Source organism: Plectropomus leopardus, chromosome 2 (genome assembly GCF_008729295.1).
Source record: "Plectropomus leopardus isolate mb chromosome 2, YSFRI_Pleo_2.0, whole genome shotgun sequence".
NCBI classification, from domain to species: Eukaryota; Metazoa; Chordata; class Actinopteri; order Perciformes; family Serranidae; genus Plectropomus; species Plectropomus leopardus.
Genome location: NC_056464.1, coordinates 39,140,698 through 39,156,795, shown reverse-complemented (window position 1 = coordinate 39,156,795; position 16,098 = coordinate 39,140,698). Strand labels below are relative to the sequence as shown.

The 16,098-nt window shown below is 35.6% G+C and overlaps 2 protein-coding genes across 2 annotated transcripts in view; one reads left to right on the top strand and one right to left on the bottom strand.

Moving 5' to 3' along the window:
- Positions 1 to 4,414, top strand: part of LOC121960804 (cullin-associated NEDD8-dissociated protein 1-like) — a 21,146-nt gene extending 16,732 nt beyond the window's left edge. Inside the window, 5 exon segments of the mRNA XM_042510669.1 lie at positions 169 to 264; positions 752 to 921; positions 1,003 to 1,167; positions 2,593 to 2,700; positions 3,909 to 4,414. Coding sequence (XP_042366603.1) covers positions 169 to 264; positions 752 to 921; positions 1,003 to 1,167; positions 2,593 to 2,700; positions 3,909 to 4,139 — 770 coding nt within the window. The 3' untranslated portion in view covers positions 4,140 to 4,414.
- Positions 4,415 to 5,305: 891 nt separating this feature from the next.
- On the bottom strand, positions 5,306 to 14,380 carry LOC121960815. Its single transcript, XM_042510681.1, has 8 exons — positions 14,248 to 14,380; positions 12,045 to 12,311; positions 11,343 to 11,663; positions 10,908 to 11,225; positions 9,964 to 10,032; positions 9,730 to 9,819; positions 9,255 to 9,307; positions 5,306 to 8,162 (listed from the first exon to the last, which is right to left on the bottom strand). The coding sequence occupies exons 1-8, from the start codon at positions 14,360 to 14,362 to the stop codon at positions 7,869 to 7,871; spliced, it is 1,527 nt and encodes a 508-aa protein (XP_042366615.1). The 5' UTR covers positions 14,363 to 14,380; the 3' UTR covers positions 5,306 to 7,868.
- Positions 14,381 to 16,098: the final 1,718 nt, after the last annotated feature.

Sequence of the window (16,098 nt, the reverse complement as noted above, 5' to 3'; positions counted from 1 at the left end):
TTAAAAATGATTCTTTATGCTTTAAAAAATAGAAATAAAAATAGGAATAAAAGGAAGATTTCTTAAAAAGTCTCAAATCTAACTTGTCTTAAGCTGCAGGTACCCTGTTAAAGATTCATTAATAAAATTACGCGATAATAATAGAAGACTCCTCCTGTTCCCTCACAGGTTCTCCTCTGGCTCGCAGCACAGTGGTGACGGCCGTCAAGTTCACTATTATCGACCAGCCGGCTCCCATTGACGCTCTGCTGAAAGACTGCATAGGTACAACACACAGCAGACCACAAGACACACTTTTGTTGAAGGTTATTTTTAGGATAAACCTAATTCTAAGTCCTCCTAAGTCCCTGTGAAACAGACGTTTATCTTCGGTGATGTGATATATTTGTGGCGGGATTTAGTCACAATAAACAGTCAGAGAGAAAAGAGAGTGAAACAAGTGCTGCTGATCAAAAAATTCAAATATGTAAAAGAACTTTGCATTAAAAAAGTTATTATATATATTAAAAATTATTTTACAGAATTATTATTATTTTTAAGCATTTTTGGAAGTAATTTCCGTGCTTTTTTTTTCCCTTCCAATTATTTAGTCTTTTTTCTGCCAATTTTTGGGTCAGTTCTTCCTAAGTTGCTCATTGCCCCTTTCCCATGTTTTTGAAAGAAATAAAGCCAATTTGCTCACGTTTCAAGGGGTTAAATTAATCTGTCTATTCGACAGCAATGATCTCATCAAATCATTTCTGTTTGGCAGGCGACTTCCTGAAGACGCTGCAGGACAACGACATCAATGTGCGGCGAGTCGCTTTAGTGATGTTTAACTCTGCGGCTCACAACAAACCATCTCTGATCCGAGGTCTCCTAGCAACAGTGCTGCCTCACCTCTACAAGGAGACCCAGATCAGGAAGGACCTCATCCGAGAAGTGGGTCGGCACGATGGAAACTTTTATGTCTGACATTCATGACTTCGTGTGCAGATGCTTAATTCTGTGTGTGTACTTCAGGTGGAGATGGGTCCATTCAAACACACTGTGGACGACGGTCTGGATGTGCGTAAAGCAGCGTTTGAGTGCATGTACACTCTGCTGGACAGCTGCCTGGAGGCGCTGGACGTCCTGCAGTTCCTGGATCATGTGGAGGAAGGACTCAAAGATCACTATGATATCAGGGTGGGTGGAAAAACAAAAGAAAAATAAATTAATGGAAGACTGCATCATAAGAATTGTACTAAAGTACAATTTTGAGGTGTTTTCTGTTTGATGCTCATTTATATTTCCAGTCTACTTCATTTCAAAAGATATTATTGTGCTTTTACTCATCTGCAATTATCTGATATCTTAAATAAGTTTGCACATTCCACTTTGAGCCATGTTGTAAGATTTAGGGGGATTCGGTGCCACGTAGAAGTGAGGATTGTAGATTGCAACCAGCTGAAACTTCTTCAAAAATGCAAGAAAAGGAGCGCTTCCTGGACTCAAAAGTCAGTCCGTTCGAGGACCTCTTTGGGTGGGGATATACTGGGATAAATAGTCAAAAATAAAACTCCAAGGCACTCTCTTGAAATGTTAAAATGCCTTTCTCTCTACAGCATGGTCATGATGAACCTTTAAAACACTCCTACGTGTTTCCGGGTGCAAGTCTCTGTCAGGGAGTCAAACAGATCTCGGGACAACAAAAGGTCCTTTTATATTGGTTGAACACAAACAGGAAATTTTACACCAGTATCTGGAAAGAGTGTAGGTGTTTACATATTCCAACAGATGGCATCATTCAGGTCCGTAATACTCATAAATAGTAAATATAGCAAAAAACAGAGTTTTTACATGGCTGAATTATCCACATTATCTCTTGCTCTCCAAAACACACAGACTAGGTAATCTAAAATGAGAAAAAAAAACACTGAATAATGCAGTTTCACGTAAAAAAAAAAAAAACAACAACTGTTTTTTGTACATAGTGTTTAGTTTGTCTCTTCTGGGATACTGTAGAAATATGGTAGTGTAACACTGCGATCTCTGCAGACGAGGACTCGCTCTCCATGTAGATATAAACATCTCATTCTAAGTTAGCGAAAACACAATCTTATTTTCAGGTGTATTACACACGAAAGAAAACACACTAGTTATATTATATCCCAGTTCTTCCAAAATGCCCCCCTAAATCCTGCACACTGGATCCTGAACTTAAATTTTGAATGCTGGAGATTGAATAGATTAACTTTTGTATTGTTACTTTACTTAAGTAAAAGATCTGAATGATTCTTCCATCACTGGTTAAAATTTTCAACATGCATCATGTTATTTTCCAAAGTTTAGGGGAAAGTTGACAATGTTACCAAAACATCTGCCATTTTTTTGGTTAAGAAATTAGAAGCAAAAACCAATTAAGCAAGTGGTGCATTGTTCCAGTGAGATGCTGCAGAAGAGTTCATGTTGATGTCTGAGTGAAGAAGAAAACTGTCAATAATCTACTGCAGGCATAAATGCTTACTGAAGCCATTGCTCTAAATGACAATATTAGTGTCATTTGTTTTCTTGACTCTACTCTCCCACTTTTTTTGTTTGTGTGTTTGTGTGTTTTTGTGTGTGCTGCAGATGCTGACCTTCCTGATGTTAGCCAGACTGGCCTCTCTGTGTCCTGCAGCTGTTCTCCAAAGACTGGACAGACTGATCGAGCCACTGAAAGCTACCTGCACCACCAAGGTATCAGCTCTCTTTAGAGTCAGCGAATCACGTTATGATTGACATTTTTGTTATTTTTGTCCTCCTACTCGCATATGGCTATTTGTCTGATAACGTAATGCACATGCATGAAGTGCAGCTGTGATGTTACTGTTATCACCCGATCCGCGTTTCTAGTTTAAACAGAGACAGAAGGGGTGGCGTTGTCAAAAGTTTTTGTGCCCCTAAAACTATAATAACAAATCGTACGAAGTTTAAACTGAAATTTAACATACTGGCACTAGCGCTGTGCAATATGACAAAATATATTGTCTGATGATTTTAAAAAAAGTCTATTCTTCAATATTCTGCAATATTGTTTATTAATTTTACATCATCTGATAACGCGTGTGCACGTGTCTACACAATGCACGGCTCCAAAACAAACATGAAGGAGCTGGAAAGTGACACTTTTCTATTCTGTTCCTTTATGTAACATGATAACAGTATTTTCTCAAATTTTATTATAATAGTAGTATATGTTACTTTTTATTTTATGGAAGTAGCCACTTTGTAACTGTCCTTCATTTAATAATTTCTCCTTTTGCAATTTACAGTAGTTTAGGGAGATGTGAAAAAAAATTATATATGTATATGTATAGTCTAAAAATATCGTAATATTATTTTAAAGCCATATCTGATACTTAACTTGAGTATTTTGACTGTATGCTACTTTATACTTGTATAAGATTTATACTTTTTGCTGCACTACATTTACACTTACAATTACTTTTTACAGTAAAATACATTTTATGTTTATGTCAGCGTGCAGTAAAATAGGCTTAGTACTAATCCACCCAGTAGTGCTCTAACTTAATTGGCTCCACATTGACAAACTACAAAATTGAAACAATTACACATGTATTTTATTAGTATTTGTAGATCATGGTGATTGTACTTTTACTCAAGTAAAGGATCTGAGTACTTCTTTCACCACTGCTTAAGTGCTCACTATTTACATATTTCAGTTAAACGTCGATGGAAACGATTCTGACAATGTCATAATAACTGATAAAAGTGAAGCCCAGAACTATTTGTATTTTGTCTTTTTTATATAATATAATATAATATAATATAATATAATATAATATAATATAATCTGATATATAATGAATGTAGCATTGAGTACATAAACACGTGATGCTGATTCCATCTGCGCTGACGTGGATCTCCGACCTCTCCTCCTGCAGGTGAAGGCCGGCTCTGTGAAGCAGGAGTTTGAGAAGCAGGAGGAGCTGCGGCGCTCGGCCATGCGCGCCGTCGCCGCTTTGCTGGCCGTGCCTGAGGTCGAGAGGAGCCCCAGCATGGCCGACTTCGCCAACCAGATCAGAACCAATGCCGACATGGCCTCCATCTACCAGAGTGTCCAGGGAGGAGAGGGGGGAGGCTTAGGGCCCGCAGAGAGCATGGATATGAGCTAGACTCTGGGTGACGGATGTTTTATTATGATGTTTTTTATAGACAGGGTTTAAATACAGTAGATAAAGTGATTTAAACAAGAACAATACTGTTCAAATTTGTTACAAAAAACACAAATGTATTATACAAACTGGGCTTTTTACTATGAATTCCCACTCTGACAAAAATGCATTCAGTGTTTGATGTGGACTTAAATGGATTCATTTTCTGTTCTTCCCAGTCACAATTTGATTTATTTTAATTTACACGAAATAAAGTGGAAGCAGCACTTTGAAAAGATTCAGTGCGGTTTGTGTCTGAGGTGCAAGAGATCTAACTGCTGAAATGTTGTGCTACTAGATTTAAAACAAAATGTTTTTTGTGCAGTTTGTTTTTGCGTCTACCTATGACACGAGCATACTAAACCAATACAAACATCTTAATCTCAGGAAACGTGAGCAGCGAGTTTTAACCACAAGTGTTTCGAATCAGCATTAGACGAATTCAAAGTAGGACATCGAATGTGTATCAACAGGATGAAGCTTTTACTGTGTATTTGAAAAGAGCAATATTTTCCACTTGGATTTCCTTTTGTGATACTGATACTGTGAGGTTTTAAAAAGCTCCCAATTTAGTTTTGAAATCAAAGTCAGGTAACAATAGAAGAGAATGAATACAATTGAGAGTGTTATACAATTGAAACCACAACATAAAGAAAAATCACAATGCAGTGGCACATAAGCAAGACATAACGTGAAAAAAGTATGGTTTTTAATAAAAATGACATCCTACAAATATAAAAATATTTGATACCTATATAACAGCTTATCATAAGATACAATAAAATCAATCAAGTCTGTCTTTGTGCATCAAGCACTCTGATTGACTCCTAAAAACTACTTTAATAAGAAATTACTCTGTGTCGCAGCTATATAAAATAAAGATTTTAATAATTTATTTTTAATTTTAAAATATAACCTGCAACATTAAACACATTTAATATGCTAAATATGCATTGCAGTCATATAATATATAATTCTAAAATGTGTCGTTCTGCAAAATGTGTGTTTTTTTATGGCACTGATTCTTTTTTGCTTTTACTTGTTAACATTTTGCAGGATTTTCACTTTTAACCACTTTGGTTTTTATTTGTTTTATTGTTTTTTACATTTTATTGCTACGTGAATAATATGTTTGATTACTTCCTCCACCTTAGGATCCTTGTGTTAAATATCTTCAGGTTTGTCATGGCTTTGTTAAATTGGCAGTTACACAAACAAACAGAAACAAAAAAAAAAAAAAAAAAAATAATGAGAAAATTATTATTTTTTTTATTTTAGTTGGAAGACGTTATTACATTTTTCCAACAGGGGGCGCTGCCTGCGGGCGGAGAGGTGTGAAGACCGCAGAGGAGGAGGGAGAAGAACTCAGAGCTAAGGGAAGAGGACGAGCTGCTTACAATTATAGTTATGAGTAAAAGTTGATATATTTCGTGAGTTTACACAGCAAAAGACCGGGTTTATAATATTCGGGTATCCCGCGGTTCGTGAAAACACTGAGGAGTTTCATATTTCGTTGTGTTTTGATGAAGAATTCACTGGTGAGTCTTGTTTTTTTGCGCTAGCTAACGTTAGCTTAATCAAGACGTTAGCGTTAGCTTACACCTGTCGTCATAAATCTGAGAAATTACGCTCAAAACAAAAAAAACGTGGCATTGTGGAATTAACTTGATATTTAAAGTAATTGACAAAACCTTTAAAATAGTGCAAGGTGACTTATATCACTTTATTTTCGGGTTACAGCCGTTAACATTTGACTTTCTAACAGTAGGTTCACGGCCGTTGAGGATGCTGTGGACTTAAACTTGTGTACTGGTGAGTATTTTTACATTCTCATTTGTACTTTTACTTGAATTAAATATCTAAATATTATCTAATATCTAATATCTTCCACCCCTGGGAGCTGGTAACTTATTTCAGTGGTGAATGTAATTACATATGTACATTGACTCAAGTATTGTAGGTAGTAAGTGCAGTGTTTAGGTACTTTGAGTATTTTGTTTTCATGTAGCATTATACTTTAATTAATTACTTTTCAGAGGGATATGTTGTACTTTATACTTCATTACATTTATCTGACAGTTTAAGTACTACTTACTTTAAAAATTAAGATTTTTTTCTCTTAAAATACATAAGAAGAGTATCTAAAAAATTATAAATGAAATTACCTAACAGTTTATATCATAATAGCTAAAATTATTAGTTTATTAATCAGTTAGCCAGTTGACAGAAAATTAATTCTTAAGTTTTCTTCTGTTTATTCTTGTAAATGTATACATATATTTCTGTATAATATGTATAAGCTTTAATGCAATAAGTAACAGAACAAAATGATTTGTGAGTTAGATCACTTTGTTTGTGATGGTTACGAGTTATTCAAACTTTACATCCAACTTTACAACAAACAACTGAATTTGCTTCACCATTGTTTTTAAAACAAATGGCTGTGCAGTAGTTTTCTGGTTCCACTTTTTACTGTAATATATAATATATATTCATCACTAATGAATCAACCATTAAAAGATTCATTAATTTTGTCATTTTTAAAAAAAATTTAACTACACGTATTCGGGTTTGCCAATCCCTGATATTTCAGTCAGAATGGATGATTATAAATTGTTATTAGTGAAAGGTCTTGTTTTTTTATCTACTTACATTAGAATTAGATATTAATTGCAGTTATACTTCACAGTATACAGGTTGGCTTCTTCATGGTCAAACTCAGTGTGAGAGGAGCGTCAGTGGGCCGAGGAGCCGTCACAGGGTTTGGATTCGGACGTGCTGCACTCTTCACTTGGATTTCAGGTAAGATTTTAAAAACTATAAGGGGCCACTAATTGAACTAAAACTATGTGGTAAATTTAACACATTTTTTTACTGATTTTATTGAACTACTGGGTAGCCGTGCACTAAAATAATCAACTTCCCCATATTTGTCATAGACTGATGTTTACAGAAAAAAGGGAATATAAATATATATTTACCAAGTGTGATTTTTAAAATCTTTGTCACATAACGTGGTGCAAAATGCTGCTTTCCAAAAGTTGAACTTGATTTATCTTGTTCACACCCTGAACAACAGGTGCTTGGGCATGCCTTTATGCTGCAACAGCATCACTCATGCTTTTGAGCAGCACAAACACTTTGCCTTCTTTTATTTTCTTAAAATGTCTGTACTGCTGCTCACAAATTTTCTTTTTATCTTTGAATATTTTTACAACCCAACCAGTGCTGTTTTTTGAGGCTAGGACCTATGTACCACTGCCTGTGGACTGGAGGATTTTTAGTTTATTACTTTAGGAGTTAGCCGCAGCAGAATATAAATATTTCTTCATAACCTTAACCTTTCTCCTGACTTATTTTTTCAAGTTTCTGAACCATGGCTAGTGCGAGCCACAGGAGACTACTGTATTATTCTGAACTAAAACAACATGATAAGTCCCCAACACAAACCAGAAAAGTCAACTGTGAAAAACGGAACCTCGTCGTTTGTCTTTGTTTGGTTTGATTACTTACTGTACCTAGTTAAATTTAATAAATGGGGGTTAAGAGAGAATACACTGTGTCTCGGTGCTCAGGGCCTAACAAACTGTCTTGATGTACTTCTTGAAGTCTAAGCTGGATGTCGTTTTAGACAACATAAAAAAAATGAATGACTTTTGTTTTGTTAATAACTTTCTGACTGATATTTCCTCATTGCTCCCGGGGCTTGCATACTGTTGAGTAGAGAGGATCGTCTGAAGATGGTTGGTTGACAGAGGAGCAGGTTGGACTTTGGCTGTAGGTCACAGTAGAATATTCACAGGCAGCAGAGCTGGGTCTGGTGATCAGTGCCTCGCCACCAGAGCAGTTTTGAAAGCTGATGGTAGAGTAATGCGGCGAGGCAGAGGGGTTTTGGGGAAGGTTGGCAGTGACATAAATCGAGTTGATCGCATGTCCTGGGTCAGACGTCTGGGGGCGCTCCTGTATCTCCTCGTAGATGTAATCCTTCCAAAGAAGAATGAAAGTCTTATAAACATGTAATCTAAACAATAAGGACTAACCACACACATTGTATTTAACATTGTAGACAGAATTAACAGTTAAAGAGTTTAAAACATGAATTATTTTGAAAAAAGTAGAGCAGTTATCTACAAAGCCAGGAGTTAGTAATTTAAAAGATGTCGCAAATAAAATTCAATTTAAAAAACAATTAGCTGTGTAAGTTACCCCTGTGCCATACCAGTCTCTGATATCACGTAACTCAACATAAATCTTTCCTTATGCAAATGAAATCAATACCTAAGCATGAAATCTGTTTTCATGTAGTAACATATTTTCAGGTTTAGCTACTCAACAATGGGGTTATGATCATTTTCTAACTTGCTAACAGTACGATACCACTGTACTGTTTATTAGGTAACCTCCCTGGGTTTTATTTGTTTTGTCAACTCAGAAAGTGAATTCTGTTTAAAGAGTCTCCAGGAAATATGGAAGAAATGTGCTTGCCAGTTGGCTGTCAGAGGTAGTAACACACCTGAATCTAAAACAGACCACATAGGGAGAAGCTGTGTCGTGGTTAGCCGATATACACTTTACATTGTCTGGTTATTGTCACTTGTTTTATTATCAGCAGTTATGAAATAACAACACAAGTCTAAACTTATGAAAAACAACTCCATTTCTGTTCACACAATGCACTGTTGGAGTTTTGCTCACAATGCCACATCTCATGCCACCCAACTAAATTCCTGTTTCCAAGATAATTGATATGCTCACTTGTGCTTTAGTTTATAGACTTTTTCTTTACCTGCCGCGATTTTCCTGCAAGTGCTCTATTAGTACTGCACATGTTAAACTCTCTAAAGAGATGAGAGGGAAGCAAGATGGCTTAATCCTTAGCTACTTCTATCACCAGCTCCGGAAAAAAACAAATTAAATCCATTTTTACCACTTGCCTGATGGGGTAACTTAGTTACTAGATTTACAAGCCCGGTGCAGTGTTTGACTTTGCCATGGCAATCAGACAATCCTTATTGTTGAGCCCTGATATTAACACCTAATCAATACCATTACACAGATATACATTTATACACTAACCTCTTTGATGTGTTGTGCTGTAGCTGCTGCATTTCTTTTGTTTTTTGAATGTCCTGGTTGAAACAAAAAGGGAGAGAACAAAAATAAGAATAAACAAGCAGAAAGACATTAAGTAGTTTAATTTCAATACTTTTCATCAAATTGAGACACAGTTGCTTCTCTTTCTACCTAAATTACAACCAGCACATGCTGCTGCACACAGCAGACAGGAACTGATAGTTGCATTTTGATGACTTTGTATTTCAAGTGTGCTGTCATCAAATAGGACCTAAATACAGCTGTCTATCTCCAGAAATGAGCAAAGATGAAAGTAAGAAGAAAAACACCTAGACATGAAAGAGAGTGAAGTCTTGTTTAGTGCATTAGTTTGTCTTTTGTAGACATCACGACCGTACAAGATAGAGATGTCCTGAATGTGGTTTTGTGAGTACGGCTGGTGCATGTTTCGCATTCTGCAAAGAGGTATAACTCTTACGTTTGAAGATAAGGATCAAAATGAGCACAAACAGCAGCAGCAGCACAGTTACGCAGACAATACCGGTAATGACGATCTGAGGGCCTCCTGCTAGATAAACCATACAACAGAGAAAATTGTTAAAAACACAGGTAACACGCATAATCATCCAGAGCTGTCTGTGTTAAGGAATTTAGGAGGCATTCAGTTGAAACTGACTAAAAATACTTTTTTGCAGCACACCTGCTCATTTACCTTGCCTCCCAGCGGGTGCAGTAGTTGCCTGGGTTGAAGTAGCAGGAAATGTGGGCGTTGTTGGTGGCTCTAAAAGTAAACAGAAGGTCATTCAGGTTAACACGAAAGCTTAATTAAATTAACAATGTTTCATTAAAGGAAAGAAAAATAAGAATTAAATTTGACAAAACCAGGCAAATTAAGTTATGTCTTGATTATTAGAATCTTAATTTTTAAAAGCAATTATTTTTATTATTATCTTATTTTTGTCTTAATTCAAATCAAAACAAGCTCAGATGTTACTTAATTCAGACTGAGTCACTCAGCACAGTTTAGCGCCATTTGAAAAAAAAAGTGTTTTTAAGTGGCTGATCCCACAGAGCCAATAACATTGACAGTTGTCAGTAAATGTTGTCTGAAGTGAAAGACAGCATGTTGATATAAAGAGCACACAGATTAAGTTCTGTGGGTGCAGCTAATACAGTTATTTTTGTTATATACTATTATAATCTATGGTAATTGCTGGAGTAACAGTTAAACTGAAACAGCTGATATAAATGTTTTTAATAAACTGGATAAAAATAATAGTAATACAAAGATTATGATCTTATTCAAAAAGTTAAGGTTTGAGTTTGAATAGCTAAAGCTCTGGTAAAGTTTGAAATGTGTTTTTTTTTTACATACATGACATGGTAATGCTATGAGAAATTCACCCTCAGTGTTAAAACTGTTAGGGTTGAGTATTTGCACGTTACACTTTTTTGTCTTACTCACCCTAACCTAACACATTAGACTACTTCCTTTTCTGTTCTCCTCACGTATATAGCAGCTTGGAAACACGCAGTGGTCATTTAGAAAAAAATGTGTTGCCTAGAACTAAACAGATCAGAAACAAACATTAAATATAAAAGTAAATTTATATGATGAAATGAAAGTCAATCAGTAATCCAAATAACTTTTCTCACCTACGGTCATCTGAAGTTTGTGGAAGAAGGTGTTGCTGCGACTTTTGGCGTTGTTTTGTGCTCCACACCAGTATGTCCCAGCATCTTCTCTTGTTACTTTTTTCACTATAATGTTTATCTTCTTCTCTTTGGTCTCTTTAATGGAAAACTTTTGAGGGTTCATGTCAGGCTTTGACATGCTTACTAGAGGTTCACATATAGAAGGATCTTTTCCTTTACAGATGAATATTTGTTTTTTCTGAGATTTATTGTGATATTGACACCAGTATTCGAAATCCTTTCCAACAGTTGGAGACCTTGTGAAGTTAGTAATACTGGCTGTAAATAGACATGGACAGCAGTGCCTATCAGTCACTGCATTTAACAACATATTTCAGAGAAACCTTAAAGATGTGAGTAAATCAAACGTTAAAGTGCTGGATGTTTGTTTCTCACCGTTAACCTTCAGTTGTATTTTTCTGAGTGTGGCTCGGTAACTTCCATCACTTGATTTCACTCCACACCAGTAGACACCAGCATGCTGTGAGGACACATCACTGATGGACATGCTGAAGTTGCTGGTGGTTTCTTTGAGAGTGAATATCCCGTTTGACTGAGACGACTTTGTTGATAAAACTTCGTCACACATCGAACCGTTCTCTTTGCAGAAAAACACGACACTGGTGTCGTCTTTGTTTTTCATTTTGTAATCACATGTGATGGTGGTTTTAGCTGTTCTGTATGCAGTTTGAATAAATGCTCCCTGGCAGTCTCTTTCTGCAAAAGACAGTCAAAACATGAAAGTAATTAAACATTATTTCTTCAGCCTGTCTCAAAACCAGAATTACAAACCAGGATTACAGTGTGCTTTACTGGTGCACAGAAAATACAAAACCAAACTTGAAGTTTCTGATGTATGAGGTGTCCCGGGTCTTTTAGGATAGAATCTGTTATCACTATAGCTTGATATGTGCCCTAAAAATGTGGATTCTGAAAAAAAATGTGGATTTTTTTTAATCAAGTATAGATTGTGTTACATTAACTGTGTTTTCATAATGACATTTCCTTTTTTAGTTTTTTTTTGTTTTCTTTGTTTCCAAGTTGTTGTTGTTTTTTTGAGGTTTCCATAGAAACATTTTGAAAGTGAGTGTTTCTTACCAACTGACAAATTTAGATTCACTATAGAGGAAAAATTCCTTTTACACCAGTACCAGCCAGAGTCTTTTCTTTGTTCAAGTTTTTTGACGGTCAGCCTGAGAGTTTTATTTCTTTCATCATGGTTAAGGGAAACTCTGCTGGGTTTTTCCCACATCTCTGGGTTAATGGCTTCTTTTGACTTGTATATTTCATTTGTTCCAGGATTTTTGCAGGTGAATTCAAACCACCCCCCTGTGCATCCCCTCACAGTATATGTGGCCTCACAACCTGTAGATCAGACAAAGACAAAAAGGTCACATCATATCAGACACTGAAACTATTCCAGAGCTACAGCAGTAATGGTAATGATAATCATTAACCAACAATTTCTGCATCCGTGGATCACAAAGATGAATCAGTCAATGGCTGTTAGACTTTCAGTCAGTAGAAGATTTACAGAATGATAATGAGCTCTACGCTAACATCAACTGTAAAGTCATTTGTGTTATGTCTATTTTGGAGTTCCTTTATCTTATTGTATTACAGTAGCACTGAAAACTATCCTTGTGCTGTTGTTTTTAGATCTGTGATTATCTGGACCAATCACCGTTGGTAAGCTATAACCAGGGTCCCCGCGGATCCTTAAAACGTCTTAAAAGGCATTGAATTAATCTAAGAATAAGGCTTTTGTTAATATTAAAATGTCTTAAATCAGTCTTTGACTGACAAATACAAAGACATTGGAAGAGAAATTTTATGAATTGCTTTTTTTCTGACATTGCATTGTAAAATCACAAAATAATTAGTAACACTTATTTTTTAAAGAATTTACTGACTTTCTCTTCTTGTGAATTCCTCTTATCATGATGGGAATTAAAGGAGTGGAATAATCCCACATACAGAGTGAGGCACACAACATCAGTAATAAAAATCACTAAAAAATGCTAGGTATTTCCCAAATCTCACCTAACCTTTTCAACGTTTTTTGTTACAATAAATGGATGCGCAAGTTTTTTCTTTACTCTGTGAAAGAGATTTGTTCATGATTATTGTGAAATTGGTCTTAAATTTCATCCCAAGTGGCATTTAAATGTCTTAAAAAGTCTTAAATTTAATTTCCCTTAGGCTGTAGGAACACTGGCCATAAAAAAACTTGAAAAAAATTAAAGCAGCGTTAATATTTTTATATGAACAATAGATCACATGAGTACAAGTACTATATGTAAAAGGAGTCATTTATAGTGTCGAACCATCAGTTCCTGTTAGCTTGTGTCCACTGCTCCCAAATAGACACGGTCTTTAATGCAGATTTAAAGATGTGGCTGCGTTTAAAGGCAACATATATTGGATTAAACTGGAACTCATCCAACAATAATTATTGTATCTTAAGTACAATTTAACTATTAGCAACCATAATATACAGCAAGGCAGCAGTTTTAATCTGCACAGTGCCAGACTTCAGTCCATGACATCTGTCAGTCTATTATCAGCAAGTGGTAACTTAAAAACAGTTATTATAACTTAATATTCACATGAATAAACAGATAAAGCACAGCTAGCTGGTGATTTTTTTATTCATTCATATGAACTGAATTGTCACTAATAATTCTGCAGTATCTTTAACATATGTAGCGGCTTGAATTGTTATATAGAGTTTAGTGTCTGCACCTGTTTGTTTTTTTCTGTCACACTGGTTTTTTTTCTCTACTAAATGGCCAAAATATACTGTAAGTGACTTTCACTTCTGCTTCTGTTTCCCCCATCTTTAGTAAAGAGTTTTTGTTTTATCCTTATTCAGTATCAGCAAGCCATATAAACAAGTTCTTTAGCTGTGAAAAATAAAAATAAAATTTAAAAACATTTTTAAAAAATCAATGTCTCTGTGACAACAGGGCTGTTTCATTTTGGTTAGTTTACATTTAAAACATCACCTTTGATAGCTGCATATTTACAGGAAAGACTACCTGAATGAGAAAGGCAAATTGCCTTTAGTAAGAAGCAAAAAAAAAATAGATATTGAAATCGTGTTAAATGTTGCAGATCGTTTTGTTTTTTATCCTCATTGTTTTTAGTTTTTGAACCAGTGCTGCATTTCGACTGACTCTGTGACCTGCGTTAAAGAAATACAGACAAAGCTTAAACCACAACACAGGATGGGAGCAACCTGGTTAATTTCTTGCTGGTGTAACAGTTATCTATCAAATCTCTCATCAAATATTATTACCTGTAATCAGTAAGAGGAGGAGCAGAAGACAGCTCCTGATTGCGTTCATCTTGGATGCTGAAATCCTCAGTGAGACTTTTGAACTTCTGTAGTTTTTGTCAGTTCCTCTTTTCATCTGTTGGTTGATAGTCCGTGCCTGTGCAGGCTCGTTTCTTCAGATGATGCTTTCAGTTGCCTGAAAGAAGCCCTTCCCCCTCTTTTTTTATCTTCTTCCTTCATTTTTTTATTCTATTGTGTTTGGGTTTTTGTATCTAACCGCATTAATCCTGTCAACCTCAGTGACTTACAGACACATCATTAGGTCTATCTCACTGTCAGACAACACATCAGTAACTCGTTTGTAACCCCTGCATGCTGTCACAGCAAGCAGAGCAACATTTGAGCAAACTTGGCCATTTCACATTTTTCTAAAGTGAAATTAGGTTATTAAACTAGAACACTGAATAGTTCCCTGTGTTATTTGTTGTGATGGTTTAGTGAACTAAGTGAACTAAGATTAATGACAGCCTGATGAGAGTTCAGGAGAAATGAATTTTTATTTCACTGTTTTGAAGATAAAAAGAAGGTTGTAAAATCTAGAATGGGTTAATAAAAACATTAACCTAATTAAACATTAACATCAACACCCTGAAAGCATGAAGTTACGAAAATGACTCTAACCTGCAGGAGGTGGAGCCTCAGGACCTTGGAGCTGAAAAAAATAAGCAAAGGTAGTATTGGTTTTACTTTTGTAGGTTTTTGACTTTGGGACAGCCTCTTAATGTTAGCAACTTATTTTAATGTGCATTTTCCAGAAATAATGTCACATTTTTTTGTTTGCACATCTATTTTTCTATTTTTTTGCCTCCATGCCAGCAGCGATGGCCATATGATATCTCACAAATGCTACCAGGGAATTGTATTTAGATGTTGCCAAAACCCCGATTTGGATCCCTTGATGAACTTATTAGATTTTGGTGGTTGAAGGTCACTGTGACCCCACAAAACATGTTTTTGCCATAACTCAGAAATTCATATGCTACTTCATATGTTGGATTTCAAAGAGATGTTTAATAGGATGAAATGATATAGTGTTGACATTTTATATCCAAAAGATCAAAGGTCAAATTCGCTGTGACACACAGTTCTGCAAAAACACTTTTCTGACCATTATTCAATGTCACAACTCAGAAATAGTAGAGGAGACATTTGGTCAGATTGGTGACACTAATCTTGGGTGCCCACCTTAAAATTGTGCTAATTGTACAGATCTTCTGTGCTGCCGGAGGGAGATGTGTGTGAACTGTGAAGCATCCAAGATTTAGAATTTGTTGCTTCTTTGCAGGAATCAAAAACAGTCTAGTTGAAGCATTGTCATCTGTCATAGTGACATATAAGTCATGACAAATACAGATGTTAACTATAACCCGCAGATGGGCGACGCATACAACTGTGAGGAAGTAACTCTTTTTTTCACAGTGACTCTGTTTTTAAAGCACTTTGTAACAATTGTTTTGTACTATGTAAAAACATACAACTTGCAATATCAGTTATAGGTTGAAGATGACCACTCGATGTGAGAGATTGTGTAGAAATCACTGTAAAAAATATTTGAAGTAAACCAAATTCAATATTGAAAACATAGAAAAAGGGGGAAAAAGCACATTCTCTCTGTTGGTGAAACAAAAAAAGGATGTTTTTCAAAATGATTGAACAAATGTTACATAACAACCTTTAAACTTTATATACAATATATAGACCACATCATTCTGAGGCTGATGGTGTGGGGCGATGTGATGGTATAAAGCCTGGAAGGACTAATGCAGAATCATCAGCAATAAATGTACAATTTTGTGAGGTGATGACTGTGGT

Bases quoted from the DNA above. Each gene is read 5' to 3' on its own strand.
- LOC121960815 (XM_042510681.1), bottom strand. From the start codon at position 14,362: ATGAAAAGAGGAACTGACAAAAACTACAGAAGTTCAAAAGTCTCACTG. The intron at 12,312-14,247 runs GTAATAATATTT...TCTGATCTACAG, and splicing joins CCTCCTCTTACTGATTACAG to GTTGTGAGGCCACATATACT. The intron at 9,820-9,963 runs GTAAATGAGCAG...TGGTTTATCTAG, and splicing joins TGCACCCGCTGGGAGGCAAG to CAGGAGGCCCTCAGATCGTC.